The 15,914-nt window shown below is 40.6% G+C and overlaps 4 protein-coding genes across 4 annotated transcripts in view; all 4 read right to left on the bottom strand.

Moving 5' to 3' along the window:
• Positions 1–15,914, bottom strand: part of LOC115397319 (protocadherin alpha-C2-like) — a 422,283-nt gene that overhangs the window by 393,596 nt on the left and 12,773 nt on the right. The gene's annotated exons all lie outside the window — the stretch shown is intronic.
• Positions 256–2,667, bottom strand: LOC115403702 (protocadherin alpha-8-like). The gene has a single exon (XM_030112685.1). The coding sequence runs from the start codon at positions 2,635–2,637 to the stop codon at positions 256–258; it is 2,382 nt and encodes a 793-aa protein (XP_029968545.1). The 5' UTR covers positions 2,638–2,667.
• On the bottom strand, positions 3,302–5,827 carry LOC115403691 (protocadherin alpha-3-like). The gene has a single exon (XM_030112673.1). It carries the CDS (start codon positions 5,747–5,749, stop codon positions 3,302–3,304), a length of 2,448 nt encoding a protein of 815 aa, XP_029968533.1. The 5' UTR covers positions 5,750–5,827.
• LOC115403682 (protocadherin beta-15-like) lies at positions 6,636–15,360 on the bottom strand. Its single transcript, XM_030112660.1, has 3 exons — positions 13,006–15,360; positions 9,848–10,360; positions 6,636–7,403 (listed from the first exon to the last, which is right to left on the bottom strand). The coding sequence occupies exons 1-3, from the start codon at positions 15,358–15,360 to the stop codon at positions 6,636–6,638; spliced, it is 3,636 nt and encodes a 1,211-aa protein (XP_029968520.1).

Genomic DNA, 15,914 nt, shown 5'->3' with positions numbered 1-15,914 from the left:
GTCCTGCCAAATGACCACCACAAAGACCAAGCAAGCCGTTTTACCCTTCCTTATACATTTTTAAATATGGAATATACGAACTGTGTTCAAAATGGAAAAAAATAGATTTGTTTTCTCGAGTGTGCCGATATTGAATAATTAGATCGCCAAAATAATGTCAGAACAACTTAACAAACGATAATTTTGGCCTTTAGGTCAAAAGACACCAGAAGATTTGTTGATAAATGAACGAAGTATCGTACAATTGTTTAACTGTTAGTTTCTTTTTTGTCTTACCTCCTCAGATGTTCGTCTTCTGTCAGGTAGTACCAATGTGTTTGCATGACTTCCAGGAACTATTGTAGATCCAATACTCATTCTTGGCCCTACTAACATGTATCGTTTATCTCCAGATCTGTACTGAATGCTGTGACACAGTGTCCCATCATAATTGGTTTCTTGTAAATATTTTGATGTATAATCCGTTGATTTGGAGCACTGCATTGCAATCAGAACGATGATACTGACCAGAAAAAGTACAGAAACGGAGCCCAAAGTGATCATCAGGTAAAAAGTCACATTGTCATTGTCGTCATGTGTTACTGCACTTTTCACATCAGACGCTGCAAAAGCTTCTTTAGGCTCCACAAGTTTGACAATCACAGTGGCTGTTGCTGACAGTGAAACATTCCCATTGTCTTTGACCAGGATGACCAGTTTATGTTCAGCCTCGTCTGTCTCTGTGAATGAACGAAGTGTCCTGATCTGTCCTGTGTAGCGGTCCAAACCAAAGAGACTGTGGTCAGTGACTTCCTGCAGTGAGAACAACAGCCAGCCATTATATCCTATATCAGCGTCATAGGCTCTGACTTTAGTCACCAGGTGTCCTGCGTTGACATTGCGGGGAATCTCCTCCACACCTTCAGCAGAGCCGTTGGAGCTGAGTGGATACAGGATGACTGGAGCGTTGTCGTTCTGATCCAGAATGAACACATTGACTGTCACGTTGTTGCTGAGTGGTGGAGTTCCAGAGTCTGTGGCTACAACTTGAAACTGAAAGGTTTTCAGAGTCTCAAAGTCGAATCTTTTCAGCGCTGATATTTCCCCATTTTCAGAGTTTATGTTCAGGAACGAGGAGAATTTACTACTGTCATTGTTATCTCTCAGAATGTGGTATGAAATAACGGAGTTTTCACTATCATCGAGGTCAATTGCTTTCACCGAAAATACCATGGTTCCCGGTTTGTTATTCTCGGCAATGTAAAATGTATACGGACTTAACCCAAATTCCGGACTGTTGTCATTTACGTCTGATACGACGACGCTTATTGTCTTTTCTGTTGAATAAGAAGGATCACCTGTATCTTTTGCAATAACTGTCACTTCATATTGGAAGCACTTCTCTCTGTCTAATAGTGACGTTGTTACTAATGCATACATGTTTTCTTGTAATGATGGAGATAATGTAAAAGGAACATCCTGTTTAATTGCGCAGATGACTTTTGCATTTGTTCCAGAGTCTAAATCACTGACACTAATGAGTGCTACTGTTGTTCCTGTTTTTGAATCTTCTTTGATAGAACTGGAGAATGAAGTCACTTCTATCTCAGGTGGATTGTCATTGACATCAATAACTTTTATTATAACACTTTTGTCGGTTGTTAGAGGCACTTGGCCCCTATCAGATGCCTGAATATCAAGTTCATATGTTGCGCTTCTCTCAAAATCAATCTCACCTATTACTTTAATTTCGCCAGTGTTTTCATCTATACTAAACAGCTCCTTTAGTTTTGAATCTACTTCGTCACCAAATGCGTACACGATCTCACCGTTTGCACCCTGGTCCAAATCAGTTGCATTTACTTGAATCGCTACAGTGCCCGCAGGAACGTTTTCTTTAAGCGTTGTAGAATATAAGTCTTTGGTGAACACGGGGGAGTTGTCGTTAATATCAAGTACATCTACAATAATTTCTATGTCACCAGATTTCACTGGCTTCCCCCCATCAGTTGCTGTTAGACGCAATTTATGTTTGCCAGCTGTCTCTCTGTCTAGTTGCTTTATCAGAATTAAAAATGGTACTTTACGGTCCTCACCGCGATCTTTGACTTCCACTCTAAAATATTCATTAGTGCTGAGTTTATAGTGCTGGATCGAAAACTGGCCGACATCTGGATCACGCGCAGCTTGTAGTTGAAATCTCGCTCCCGGTAAAGCCGACTCAGATATTTCAAGGCGTTTCTCTTTTTCTGGAAATACGGGTGAATGGTCATTTATATCAATTATTTCCACCACCACGTAGTGAATTTCTAGCGGGTTTTCTAATGCTGTTTTCAGGTTGATCAAGCAGGGACTGGTTCGTTCACACACCTCCTCTCTGTCTATTCTTCGTTTCAAATACAGACTGCCATCATTGTCGTTCACTTGAAAGAATGGCTCGGATGATCCTGTCACAATGCGATATCCTCTGTTTTTCAGCGCGTTTTTATCTAGTCCTAAATCCTTCGCTATATTCCCGACGACGGTTCCTTCCTGAACCTCCTCATTTAAAGAATATCTAATTTGTGCCAAAGCATCACTCCAAAAAACACCCCAAACTAGCAGGAAGACAAACCAGCACCGTGCCTCCCAGCAGGGTTTGAGTCCTCTTTGTTCCATGCCTTGAAGATAAAAAACGATAGTCCATTAAATAGATGTATATTTCAAAGCCCCGTCCGTGTTTGATGGTCGAGTCTGGTGTGGCACCAGGTCAATCTCTGAGCGATCCTGCATTAAAAAACGCGATCTTGGTTGCCTGTCCGACCTTACAATTCAACTGCTCCGTCAATGAAATGAACTGCTTGTTTCAAACACAGCTCGTGACGTGAAACCTGCAAGAAATACTGAAACGCTGAACTGCACTGACACCAAGTGTTGAAAGTGTTAGTCCTAAATATGGTGTAACCAAAAAAATGACATAAAGTCATCTTCAACTGTGACGACTTCACAAAGGCGCCGATTGGACTGAGAGGGGAAAATTTGCATATTGAAATAATCGCCTCACTGTCCTCATTTCAGACAAATCAATCCCGAAACGTGCAACTTTACCTCAAGAACCAACTTCAAAGCTCAACAATAATGTAATAATAATAATAATAATAATGATAATATAATAATAATACATCATTATTATTATTATTATTATTATTATTATTATTATTATTATTATTATTATTATTATTATTATTATTATTATTATCAACCAACATCAATAGGTGCACAGAACTAAGTAATTTTCAAATGCCAAAAACACAGCAAATGTTGATGACTACTGTGACATAGATCAGCACCAAGGCCAGTGCAAATTGATTTTCAAGCCCCAAAACCAAAACAAGACACATTTTGGCATTCTGTCAAAAAATATTCTTACCTCTCCAGATGGACGTCTCCTGTCCGGTAGTACAAGAGTATTAGCATGACTTCCAGGAACTATAGTAGATCCAATACTCATTCTGGGTCCAACCAGCATGTATCGTTTATCTCCAGATCTGTACTGAATGCTGTGACACAGTGTTCCATCATAATTTGTCTCTTGTAGATATTTAGATGTATAGTCAGTGGATTTGGAGCACTGCATTGCAATCAGCACTATGATGCTGACCAGAAAAAGTACAGAAACGCAGCCCAAAGTTATCATCAGGTAAAAAGTCACATTGTCATTTTCCTCATGTGTTATTGCACTTTTCACATCAGAAGCTGCAAAGGCCTCTTTGGGCTCCACGAGTTTGATAATCACAGTGGCTGTGGCCGACAGTGAAACATTTCCGTTGTCTTTGACCAGGATGACCAGTTTATGTTCAGCCTCGTCTGTCTCTGTGAATGAACGAAGTGTCCTGATCTGTCCTGTGTAGCGGTCCAACCCAAAGAGACTGTGGTCAGTAACTTCCTGCAGTGAGAACAACAGCCAGCCGTTGTATCCTATATCAGCGTCATAGGCTCTGACTTTAGTCACCAGGTGTCCTGCGTTGACATTGCGGGGAATCTCCTCCACACCTTCAGCAGAGCCGTTGGAGCTGAGTGGATACAGGATGACTGGAGCGTTGTCGTTCTGATCCAGAATGAACACGTTGACTGTCACGTTGTTGCTGAGTGGCGGAGTTCCAGAATCTGTGGCTACAACTTGGAACTGGAAAGTTTTCAGAGTTTCAAAATCGAAACTTTTCAGCGCCAGAATATCTCCATTTTCAGCATTCACATTGAGAAAGGAGGTCAGCTTAGCTTCTCCTCCCTTGTCCCTTAAGATATTGTATGATATTAAAGCGTTACTGCCGTCGTCCCCATCACGAGCTGTCACTGATAAAATAGCCACCCCTGGATTGTTGTTCTCGGTTATGTAAAATGTATAAGGATTTTCAGAGAATTGTGGGCCGTTGTCATTCACATCGGACACAATAATTTTAACAGTTTTTTCCGATGATAGCGGAGGTTCACCTGCGTCCTTAACTTTAATTGTTACATCATATCCAGAGTGTTGCTCTCGATCCAAAGACTGTTTTGTCACAAGTGAATACATGTTATTTTGTAAAGATGGAGTTAGCAAAAATGGGAGATCCTGGCTTATGAAACACATCACTTTTCCGTTTAGACCAGAGTCAGAGTCTTTCACACTGATCAATGCTACTGTGGTTCCTGGTTTTGAGTCTTCAGGTAATGCATGTGAAAAGGATGTCACTTCAATCTCAGGTGCATTGTCATTTACGTCCACAATATTGATAATGACGGTTTTGTCTGTTGTTAAAGTGGCTGAGCCTTTGTCAGATGCCTGAATGTCTATTTCATATCTCTCAGTCTCCTCAAAGTCTATAATTCCTGCTACTGTAAGTTCTCCAGTCACTTGGTTCAAATGAAAAAGTTTTCGAACCCGTGCATCCACATCATTACCAAAGGAATAGATAACCTCCCCATTTGAACCTTCGTCTAAATCTGTTGCATTTACTTGAAAAACAGTAGTACCAAGAGGAGAATTTTCACTCAAGTGAGCAATATATGAATCCTGATTGAAAACAGGAGGGTTATCATTCACATCAGAAACATTAACAATGATAGTCATGTTACCAGACTTTGGAGGTTTACCTCCATCAAAGGCTGTCAAAAGTAACACGTGGGTCTTCGCAGATTCTCTGTCTAATGGCTTTTGGAGAACTAAACTTGGTGTTTTACGGTCCTCACCGCGGTCTTTAACTTCCAGACGGAAGTGTTCACTGTGACTCAATTTGTACTGCTGGATAGATAATGATCCACTATCAGCATCACGCGCAGCTTGCAACTGAAATTTTGCTCCCGGTAATGCAGATTCAAAAATCTCTAACATCTTTTTGTTTTCCGGGAATACTGGAGCGTGATCGTTTACGTCTATAATTTCCACTGAGACATAGTGGACCTCCAGTGGATTTTCCAGCACGGTTTTTAAATCGATAAGACAAACCTTGCTCCTGTCGCACATTTCCTCCCTGTCAAGCTTTCCGTTCACATACAATATACCATCGTTCTGATTGACACGGAAAGGAGGTTCCGTTGATCCGTAGACAATGCGGTACCTCCTTTCTGTCAGTGTTGCCTTGTCAAGACCCAAATCCTTTGCGATATGTCCAACAACATTTCCTTCTTGAACTTCCTCGTAAACGGAATATTTTAATTGCGCTGAAACGTTGCTCCAAAGGTGAACCAAAGCCATTAAATATACACTCCATTTTGTTCGCGATCTCCACCTTTGGCATCGTCTTTGTTCCATTTTTTTGAAGAGGAAACGTCCAGACAGTCAGAGATTTCAAAACGTGTCCTGTTTACCAACTCAAAACCTTCCCGTGCATATCACAATCCAAGCACTCCAGAAAAAAAGAGATTACAATGTTCTGTTAAACCGTACGGTGCGTTCAGCAAATACAAGGTTCTTCCGTTGGTAATGTGAGACAAAGGGGGTGGGTCCACTGAATATGATCAAAACGCCTGGCAATGATATTTAGTGTTATAGTGACATCAAGTGAATGATAAACACATTGCAGTAATATGTATCTACCGTGTGTGAAATGACTTTAACTGCAGAGCGACGGCTTTGCTGCAGCTTTTCAAGTATACTTTTAAATTTACAATGAACAGAATATTATTTCAGCCTAGTATTAGTACATCAGTTTTATTTTTCCCATAAGATTTCACTCTAAGAAGTGCATTTAACAAAAGAACAAATGAGCACAAACATGTTTCAGCACCACGGAGAGCGCAAACAGCGACCAACCACTGAATTTTATGAAGCACGCCACATGAAGATAAGCCAGGCACATATGTTGAGTAGTAACTGTGTATACAAAATGCAAGCTGCCATTTTGCCCTAAGCGTATAACTGAAAAGACAAACTGTTTCTGCAGTTTTCCGAATCGTTTATGAGCTGGAACTGTATGAAAACAACACACACGCTGTCATTCTACTGCATTAAAATAACTTATAAAATATACAATGTCCTCCCATGTGTCATTCATTTTGACTTTGTGAGTTTCAACCAAAACTCAGCGATAAGTGCAATACCGACAATCATGAACAGCATGAACAGAAAGATGTAAAAAAAAACCATCCAAAATAAATAAATCAATTAATTAATTAATTAAGGAAATGCAAAGCAATCTTCATGGTCTTACCTCTTCAGAAGCCATTCTGCGATCAGGGAGAACTAGAGTATTTGTATGGCTGCCAGGAACTATAGTAGATCCAATGCTCATTCTGGGTCCAACCAGCATGTATCGCTTATCTCCAGATCTGTACTGAATGCTGTGACACAGTGTTCCATCATAATTAGTCTCTTGTAAATATTTAGAAGTGTAGTCTGTGGATTTGGAGCACTGCATGGCAATTAAAACGATTATGCTGATGATGAAAAGCACAGAGACAGCTCCCAAAATTATCATCAGGTAAAATGTAACATTGTCCTCCTCTTCCACTTTGGCTGCACTTTTCGCATCAGAAGCTGCAAAGGCCTCCTTGGGCTCCACAAGTCTGACAATCACAGCCGCTGTTGCTGACAGTGAAACATTCCCATTGTCTTTGACCAGGATGACCAGTTTATGTTCAGCCTCGTCTGTCTCTGTGAATGAACGAAGTGTCCTGATCTGTCCTGTGTAGCGGTCCAAACTAAAGAGACTGTGGTCAGTGACTTCCTGCAGGGAGAACAACAGCCAGCCGTTATATCCTATATCAGAGTCATAGGCTCTGACTTTAGTCACCAAGTGTCCTGCGTTGACATTGCGGGGAATCTCCTCCACACCTTCAGCAGAGCCGTTGGAGCTGAGTGGATACAGGATGACTGGAGCGTTGTCGTTCTGATCCAGAATGAACACGTTGACTGTCACGTTGTTGCTGAGTGACGGAGTTCCAGAATCTGTGGCTACAACTTGGAACTGGAAAGTTTTCAGAGTCTCAAAGTCAAAACTTTTCAGTGCTACAATATCTCCTGTTTCAGAATTGATACTGAGACTAAGTGACTGAACTTTTACATTCTCTCTCCCATCTGTAAATATATGATATACAATATTAGCGTTACTGCCCTCATCGCGGTCTGATGCTCTCACAGAAAACACTACAGCTCCTGGCGAGTTGTTTTCTGTAACATAAAAAATATAGGGGCTTTCTGAAAACTCCGGACTGTTATCGTTCACATCTGACACAGCAATGGCAATACTTTTTTCTGAAGACAGTGATGGCACACCTCCGTCTTTTGCTATAATTCTAACATCATAAGTCGCTTGTTTTTCTCTGTTGAGTGCTGATTTTGTAATTATGGAATACATGTTGTCCTGTGTAGAAGGTGATAACGTGAAAGGGACATCTTCAATAAATGAGCAAATAACTTTTCCGTTCAGACCAGAGTCTTCATCAATTACACTGATTAAGGCCACAGTGGTTCCCAGTCTTGCATTTTCTGGAATTGCCTTTGAAAACGATGTAATCTCTATCTGGGGAATATTATCGTTTAAATCAACAATACTGACCAACACACTTTTATCTGTCCTTAAAGGAGCTGATCCTTTATCAGATGCTTGGATATCAATTTCATAACTTTCCTCTAATTCAAAGTCCAACAGATTTTGAACAATAATTTCACCTGTATCAGGGTCAACACGAAAAAGTTCACGTATCCTGCTGTTCACATTACTACCAAAAGAATATATAATATCACCATTCGATCCTTCATCTAAATCAGACGCATTTACTCTTATAATGGTGGTGCCAATGGGGGCATTCTCATTCACACGAACTGAATATGCGTCCTCACTGAAAACGGGCATATTGTCATTGACATCTAAAACATCAACGTTAATAGTGGTTGTGCCAGATTTACTTGGTTTTCCACCATCAACAGCAGAAAGAAGCAATTTGTGATTTTTCTTTGTTTCCCTGTCTAGCGTCTTCAGTAAAATCAATATCGGCATTTTCCCATCTTTTCCGCGATCTTTTACTTCCAGTCGAAAATGATCATTCGGACTAAGTTTATACTCTTGCACTGAAAACTGACCGACATCTGGGTCCTGCGCTGCCTGCAGCTGGAGACGCAAACCTGGTAAAACGGATTCGGAAATTTCGAGACGTGACTCTTTTGTTAGGAAGGTGGGAGAATGATCATTCATATCCAGGACCTCCACGGTCACATAATGAATTTCAAGTGGATTTTCAAGCACTGTTTTCAGATTAATCAAACACACGCTGCTCCGCTCACAAACCTGCTCCCTGTCAATTACACGATTAACATATAATAATCCGTCGTTTTGATTTACGTGGAAAAGTGATTCCGTTGAGCCCTCAACAACGCGGCATCCTCTCTCTTTCAATGTATTCTTCTCTAATCCTAAATCCTTTGCAATATTTCCGACAACAGTTCCTTCTTCAACTTCCTCGGCGATTGAATATCTGATCTGCGCTGAAGTGCGGGTCCACAATAAAACTGAACAGACAATGAGAGCGACACACCGCCATTGCTCTCTCGATACGGCTCGTTTCTTCTTCATGGCGATGAGATGAAAACCCATCCTTTTGAATCAAAATGCCATCTTGCATGCCAGAAAAATTGCATGTAAAAAAAAAAAAACCCAATATGTCCAGTGTCCAGCAGTCTTAAATCAGAATTACAATAGCCACTGTGTGTGTGCGAGTACATGAAAACCCATCCCACGACAGAGGAACGTCACCTCTGTCTTCAAATATTTATCTGTACAAACAGTGACACCAAGTGACCGGGTTATAGATTTTTTTTCTGCAACAAATATCATGCTTCAAGAAAACTGCACTTTGAAAAAAGTGATTCAGTTTAGTGCTGAACGCTCACGACGAACCACACGCCCTTTAAACTTTTGCTAAGAAAAACAGCCAGTGCGTTTTCAGTACCATGGACAGCTACATCGCCCTGACTTGAAAAGGGAATCCCTGTCAAAACCACTCAGTTGAAAACTTAATAAACACTAGTGAAATGTGTATCTCCTCGTTTGTTTTATTTTGTTTATGACAAAGGTAAAGCGTTAATACCACAGTAAATCACCAGCCAACAGTTTTGTGTTTTTTGTTATTTTGCTTATTTGCTAACAAAAAAACAGGTAAGTCTTCTTACCTCCTCAGATGTCCTTCTTCTGTCAGGTAGCACGAGAGTATTTGCATGACTTCCAGGGACTATAGTAGATCCAATGCTCATTCTGGGCCCAACCAACATGTATCGTTTATCTCCAGATCTGTACTGAATGCTGTGACACAGTGTTCCATCATAATTTGTCTCTTGTAGATATTTAGATGTATAGTCTGTGGATTTGGAGCACTGCATTGCAATCAGCACTATGATGCTGATCAGAAAAAGTACAGACACAGCTCCCAGAGTTAACATCAGGTAAAATGTAACATTGTCCTCCTCCTCCAATTTTTCTGCACTTTTCACATCAGAAGCTGCAAAAGCTTCTTTAGGCTCCACAAGTTTGACAATCACAGTCGCTGTTGCTGACAGTGAAACGTTCCCATTGTCTTTGACCAGGATGACCAGTTTATGTTCAGCCTCGTCTGTCTCTGTGAATGAACGAAGTGTCCTGATCTGTCCTGTGTAGCGGTCCAAACCAAACAGACTGTGGTCAGTAACTTCCTGCAGTGAGAACAACAGCCAGCCGTTATATCCTATATCAGCATCATAGGCTCTGACTTTAGTCACCAAGTGTCCTGCGTTGACGTTGCGGGGAATCTCCTCCACACCTTCTGCAGAGCCGTTGGAGCTGAGTGGATACAGGATGACTGGAGCGTTGTCGTTCTGATCCAGAATGAACACGTTGACTGTCACGTTGTTGCTGAGTGACGGAGTTCCAGAATCTGTGGCTACAACTTGGAACTGAAAAGTTTTCAGGGTTTCAAAGTCGAAACTTTTTAGTGCAGTGATGTGTCCGTTCTCAGAATTTACATTAAGGAAGGATATAATGTCAACCTGACTACCTTCTCTGGCAATGTCATAAGAAATGGCTGCATTTTCATTTATATCAATGTCATTTGCGTTAACGGAAAATATTGACTTCCCAGCAATGTTATTTTCTGCCATATAGATCTCTATTGGATTTTGTGAGAAAGTTGGGCGGTTGTCATTTACATCAGATATTTGAATGTTCAATTTTTTATCAGTGGACAAGGGAGGCTCGCCACAATCTGTTGCTTTGATTGTTATTTCATAATGTGACATTTTTTCACGATCCAAAAATCCGGTTGTGACAACTGAATATGAGTTTTCTTTATATGAAGGTTTTAACTGAAATGGAACATCTTCGGCTATGCTTGAAATAATTTTAGCATTGGCACCAGAGTCTTTGTCCGTCACACTAATAAGTGATATTATCGTGCCGGGTTTTGAATCCTCGGTGACCGTATTTGACAGGGACGTGACTTCTATTTCCGGTGCGTTATCATTAATATCTTTTATTTTAACAACGACTCTAGATCTGCTTGTTAATGGAGGTGTTGCTTTGTCAGACGCTTGCACATCCAATTTGTACATTTCTGAATCCTCAAAATCCAATTTCTGTTTTAGAGTAATTTTTCCACTTATACTGTTTAATTCAAATATTTCAGAAACTTTTCGTGCCAATGTTTTGCTGAAACTATATTCTATCTCTCCATTTGTCCCTTCGTCTGGGTCTATTGCTTTCACTGCTGTTACTGTAGTACCAACTGAGGCGTTTTCATATATTTCGACCTGATAGGTATCCTGGCTAAAATTCGGACGATTATCATTAATGTCCAGAACAATAATAGAAACATTCAATGTCCCTGATCTCGGGGGTTTACCCCCATCTACCGCTGTAACACAAAGCAAGTGTTGACTCTTTTGTTCTCTGTCTAAGGACTTCCTCAACACCAAAAATGGAATTTTGTCTTCATCACTTTGACTACTTTCAATGTCGAAGTGATCATTGGACGTTATAGTATAAGTACGAATTGAGTTCACCCCAGCATCGGGATCACGGGCTGCGTGCAGTTCAAACCGAGTTCCCGGAGATGTGTGTTCCGCTATTTCAAATGTTTGCTCCTTCTCAGAGAAACTGGGGGAATGATCATTCACATCTGTAATTTCAACAACGACATAGTGTATTTCCAATGGGTTTTCGACAAGAATTTTGAGCTCAATCTGACATGCACCGCTTCCGTGACACATTTCCTCTCTGTCGATTTTTTTTCGGACCTGTAAAGAACCTTTGTCTGGGTTGACTTCAAAGACAGCATCCTTAGATCCGGAAACAACGCGGAACCGTCGATCAGTCAAAGATAATTTGTCTACACCAAGATCCTTCGCAACATTTCCAACAAAAGTTCCTTCTTTCATTTCCTCGGGAATAGAATACCTTAATTCCGCCAAAGTCTGCCTTTCGAAGATGGTCAGCAAAGAAAAGAAAAAAGCAAACCAGCAGTGCTGACTCGATCGCCGTCGTATTCCGCACCACATCGTCGTGGCCACAAGTCACAAGATTATTCCTCTGAAATAAATTCTGGATGTCAATCCGAACTGTCTACCCGTTTATGATTGCATTCTGGGAAAACACGCAAGCTCGTTTAATTCACCTTACCGCCTGGTATCAGATGCTGATCAGTAGCGAGGTGCCAAACAAAAGCTTAGAAATGGGATGGACTACTTCGTATATAACCTCCACAATGCAACAGTGACGCCATGAGGGCAACACTTCATATCGCTACAATTCTCTAAATACCTTATATTTTCTTCATTTAACGTGTATTGGAAATATTGCAACAAAAAAAGCAAAATTTCGTGCAATGTAAAACTGACAATTATGAAAGAGAACTGCCATCATGACACAGTCAAAGTCAAATATTTTCGGAACAATGCAGCCATAATATGGCTTTGGAAAAAAGTTGTGGTCACGACAACGTAATTTTAAGTATTCCAGAGCGAAATCAGTCTCAAGATATGTGTGCGTGTGTGTGTGTGTGTGTGTGTGTGTGTGTGTGTGTGTGTGTGTGTGTGTGTGTGTGTGTGCGCGCGCGCGCGCGCTCCTGTTTAAACAAGGGCTAACAACATATTGCACAGCAAAGTAATCGGTACAATGTGAGAAACAAAATTGCTCCGAGAGTGATCATCGTGTAAAATGCTACATCTTTCTCGTCTGCTTTATCTGTTCTTGAAACTCCACAAATTTGAGAAACACTGCAGAGATGTTTTATAAGATCACTTTTTTTTTTGTTTCAGCACCACGGACAGTACCAAAGGCGACCAAACTGCACATTTTACAAACACTCGACTTGAAGTTGAACCAGGTACGAATACCGAGCAGTAACAAGTGATGTAAATGAACTGCACCCTGCCATTTTGCAATATGCTTAAGCAACTGGAAAGAAGTAAAGTTTTCTGCAGTTTCCCGCATCGTTAATGACCCTGGACTTCACAAAAACAACATTTCCTAATTCAAATGGTTTTATTAAACTATGTCATATAAATGATGACAATAGGAAGATGATTTTAATTTTTGCCCTTACCTCTTCAGAAACCCTCCTCCTATCAGGAAGAACTAGAGTGTTTGCATGACTGCCAGGAACAATTGTAGATCCAATACTCATTCTGGGTCCAACCAACATGTATCGTTTATCTCCAGATCTGTACTGAATGCTGTGACACAGTGTCCCATCATAATTGGTCTCTTGTAGATATTTAGATGTGTAGTCAGTGGATTTGGAGCACTGCATTGCGACCAGCACGATGATACTGACAAGGAAAAGTACAGAAACTGCTCCCAAAGTTATCATCAGGTAAAATGTAACGTTGTCCCCTTCGTCTATTGCTGTTGCACTTTTCACATCAGAAGCTGCAAAAGCCTCCTTGGGCTCCACAAGTTTGACAATCACAGTCGCTGTTGCTGACAGTGAAACATTCCCATTGTCTTTGACCAGTATGACCAGTTTATGTTCAGCCTCGTCTGTCTCTGTGAATGAACGAAGTGTCCTGATCTGTCCTGTGTAGCGGTCCAAACCAAAGAGACTGTGGTCAGTGACTTCCTGCAGTGAGAACAACAGCCAGCCGTTATATCCTATATCAGCATCATAGGCTCTGACTTTAGTCACCAGGTGTCCTGCGTTGACGTTGCGGGGAATCTCCTCCACACCTTCAGCAGAGCCGTTGGAGCTGAGTGGATAGAGGATGACTGGAGCGTTGTCGTTCTGATCCAGAATGAACACGTTGACTGTCACGTTGCTGCTGAGTGACGGAGTTCCAGAATCGGTGGCTACAACTTGGAACTGGAAATTTTTAACGGTTTCAAAGTCGAAACTTTTCAGTGCGGATATTTGTCCATTTTCTGAATTGACATTTAGAAAAGCTGTTACATCTTTTTCTGTCATTCCTTTGACGATTTGATATGTAACAGCTGCGTTCTCATTAATATCATTGTCTGTTGCACTCAAGGAAAATATTGATTTTCCAGCAACATTATTTTCTGACAAATAAAACTGTAACGGGTTTTGATCAAAATATGGGATATTGTCATTAACATCAATTATCTGAACACTTAGTGACTTGACAGTAGACAATGGAGGCTCCCCACAGTCAGTAGCGAGTATCATTATTTCATAAAGTGACGTTTCTTCTCTGTCCAAATGTCCCTTTGTAACAAGTGAATATATGTTTTCTTTGTAAGATGGTTTCAGTTCGAAAGGTACTTGATTCGTTATGCGTGATATTATTTTTCCGTTGACTCCAGAGTCTTTATCCGTCACACTAATAAGAGAAATCACGGTGCCAGGCTTTGAATCTTCAGGGACAGTGTTTGATAAAGATGTCACTTCTAGCTCTGGTGAGTTGTCATTGACGTCTTTTATCTTTACAATAACTCGACTCCTCCCTATTAGTGGAGGCGTTCCTTTGTCGGAAGCTTCAACATCGAGTTTGTAAATTTCTGATTCCTCATAATCCAACTTTTTTTTCAATTTTATTTGCCCACTCACACTGTCCAGTTCAAAGATATCATAAACATTACGCGGCAGCGCTTTACTAAGACTGTATTCTATTTCTCCATTAACACCTTCATCTGGATCTATTGCTGTCACTCTTGTAAGAATATTTTCAACCGAGACATTTTCATATACTTGAATTTGATATGTATCCTGGCTAAATGTTGGACGATTATCATTAATATCAAGAACAGTAATAGAAACATTAAGTGTCCCTGATCTTGGAGGTTTACCCCCATCCACTGCTGTCACGAACAGCAAGTGTTTATTCTTTCGTTCTCTGTCTAAGGACTTTTTCAGCACCAGAAACGGGATTTTGTCTTCGTCACTTTGACTAAGATCTATTTCGAAATGATCATTTGATGTCAAGGTGTATGTTCGCACAGAATTAATCCCAGCATCGAAATCACGGGCTGCAAGAAGCTGAAACCGTGTCCCCGGAGGAGTGTGTTCCGCTATTTCAAACTGTTGTTCTTTTTCGGGAAAGCTTGGAGAGTAATCATTCACGTCCGCTATTTCCACGATTATATGATGCATTTCCAAAGGGTTTTCCACAAGGATTTTCAGTTCCATCAAACATGCCCCGCTGCCGTGACACTGCTCCTCTCTGTCGATTTTCTTCCGAACTTGCAATGAACCGTTGTCTGTATTAACGTCAAAAAAAGCATCCTTTGAGCCCGACACAACACGAAATCGTCGATAAGACAAAGATGATTTTTCCAGACCAAGATCCTTTGCAACATTCCCAACAACAGTTCCCTCTCTCACCTCCTCTGGAATTGAATATCTTAATTCCGCCAAAGCCAGTTTATACCGTATCAGTGATAGAATCAAATACAATGCCAAAATATTGTATTTTCCGAATCGGAATTGATTTTCTTTGCCCATCTTCCTGATCCTCGTACATGCAGTTGATCGTTATTTCCTCAAAGCTCGATTTCTTTTGTCCGGCAATAGCGCAGTCTCATCCGACCCCAGTTGTAACATTGAATGCTTTGCTATGAAGCACCAAACAAAAGCTGTCTTATGGGAGGGAGGTCGTCTTTTTTATGGCTGTGCTATAGTGACACCAACAGGACAACATTGAATATAATCTTGATATTGAGAAAATACACATCAAAAAACCGAGTCAGCAGTGGCAAAGTGGAAAACAATGATCAATATGCTTAACCATGAGCCACAACACATTTATATTTTATTCCACTTGACAAATCAAACTAATACTGGTTAACTTACAATTTCATGGACAAGATTTATTTCAAATGCCAATTAAATGTTAAGCTAAATATGTGCACTGCATAACTACTGATGCAAAGCTTTACCTCAATTTCATTCATTTACATTTATGTAGTTCAGCACCATGGACAACGAAAGCTTCTCAAAGGTTACTTTAACCGCATAGTTCTGCATTGCAGTTTGCTATTCTATAATCACACCCAACA

The sequence above is a fragment of the Salarias fasciatus genome, chromosome 2, assembly GCF_902148845.1.
Source record: "Salarias fasciatus chromosome 2, fSalaFa1.1, whole genome shotgun sequence".
Taxonomy (NCBI): Eukaryota; Metazoa; Chordata; class Actinopteri; order Blenniiformes; family Blenniidae; genus Salarias; species Salarias fasciatus.
The sequence above is the reverse complement of the archived record's forward strand: the minus strand, read 5'-3'. Positions and strand labels throughout refer to the sequence as shown.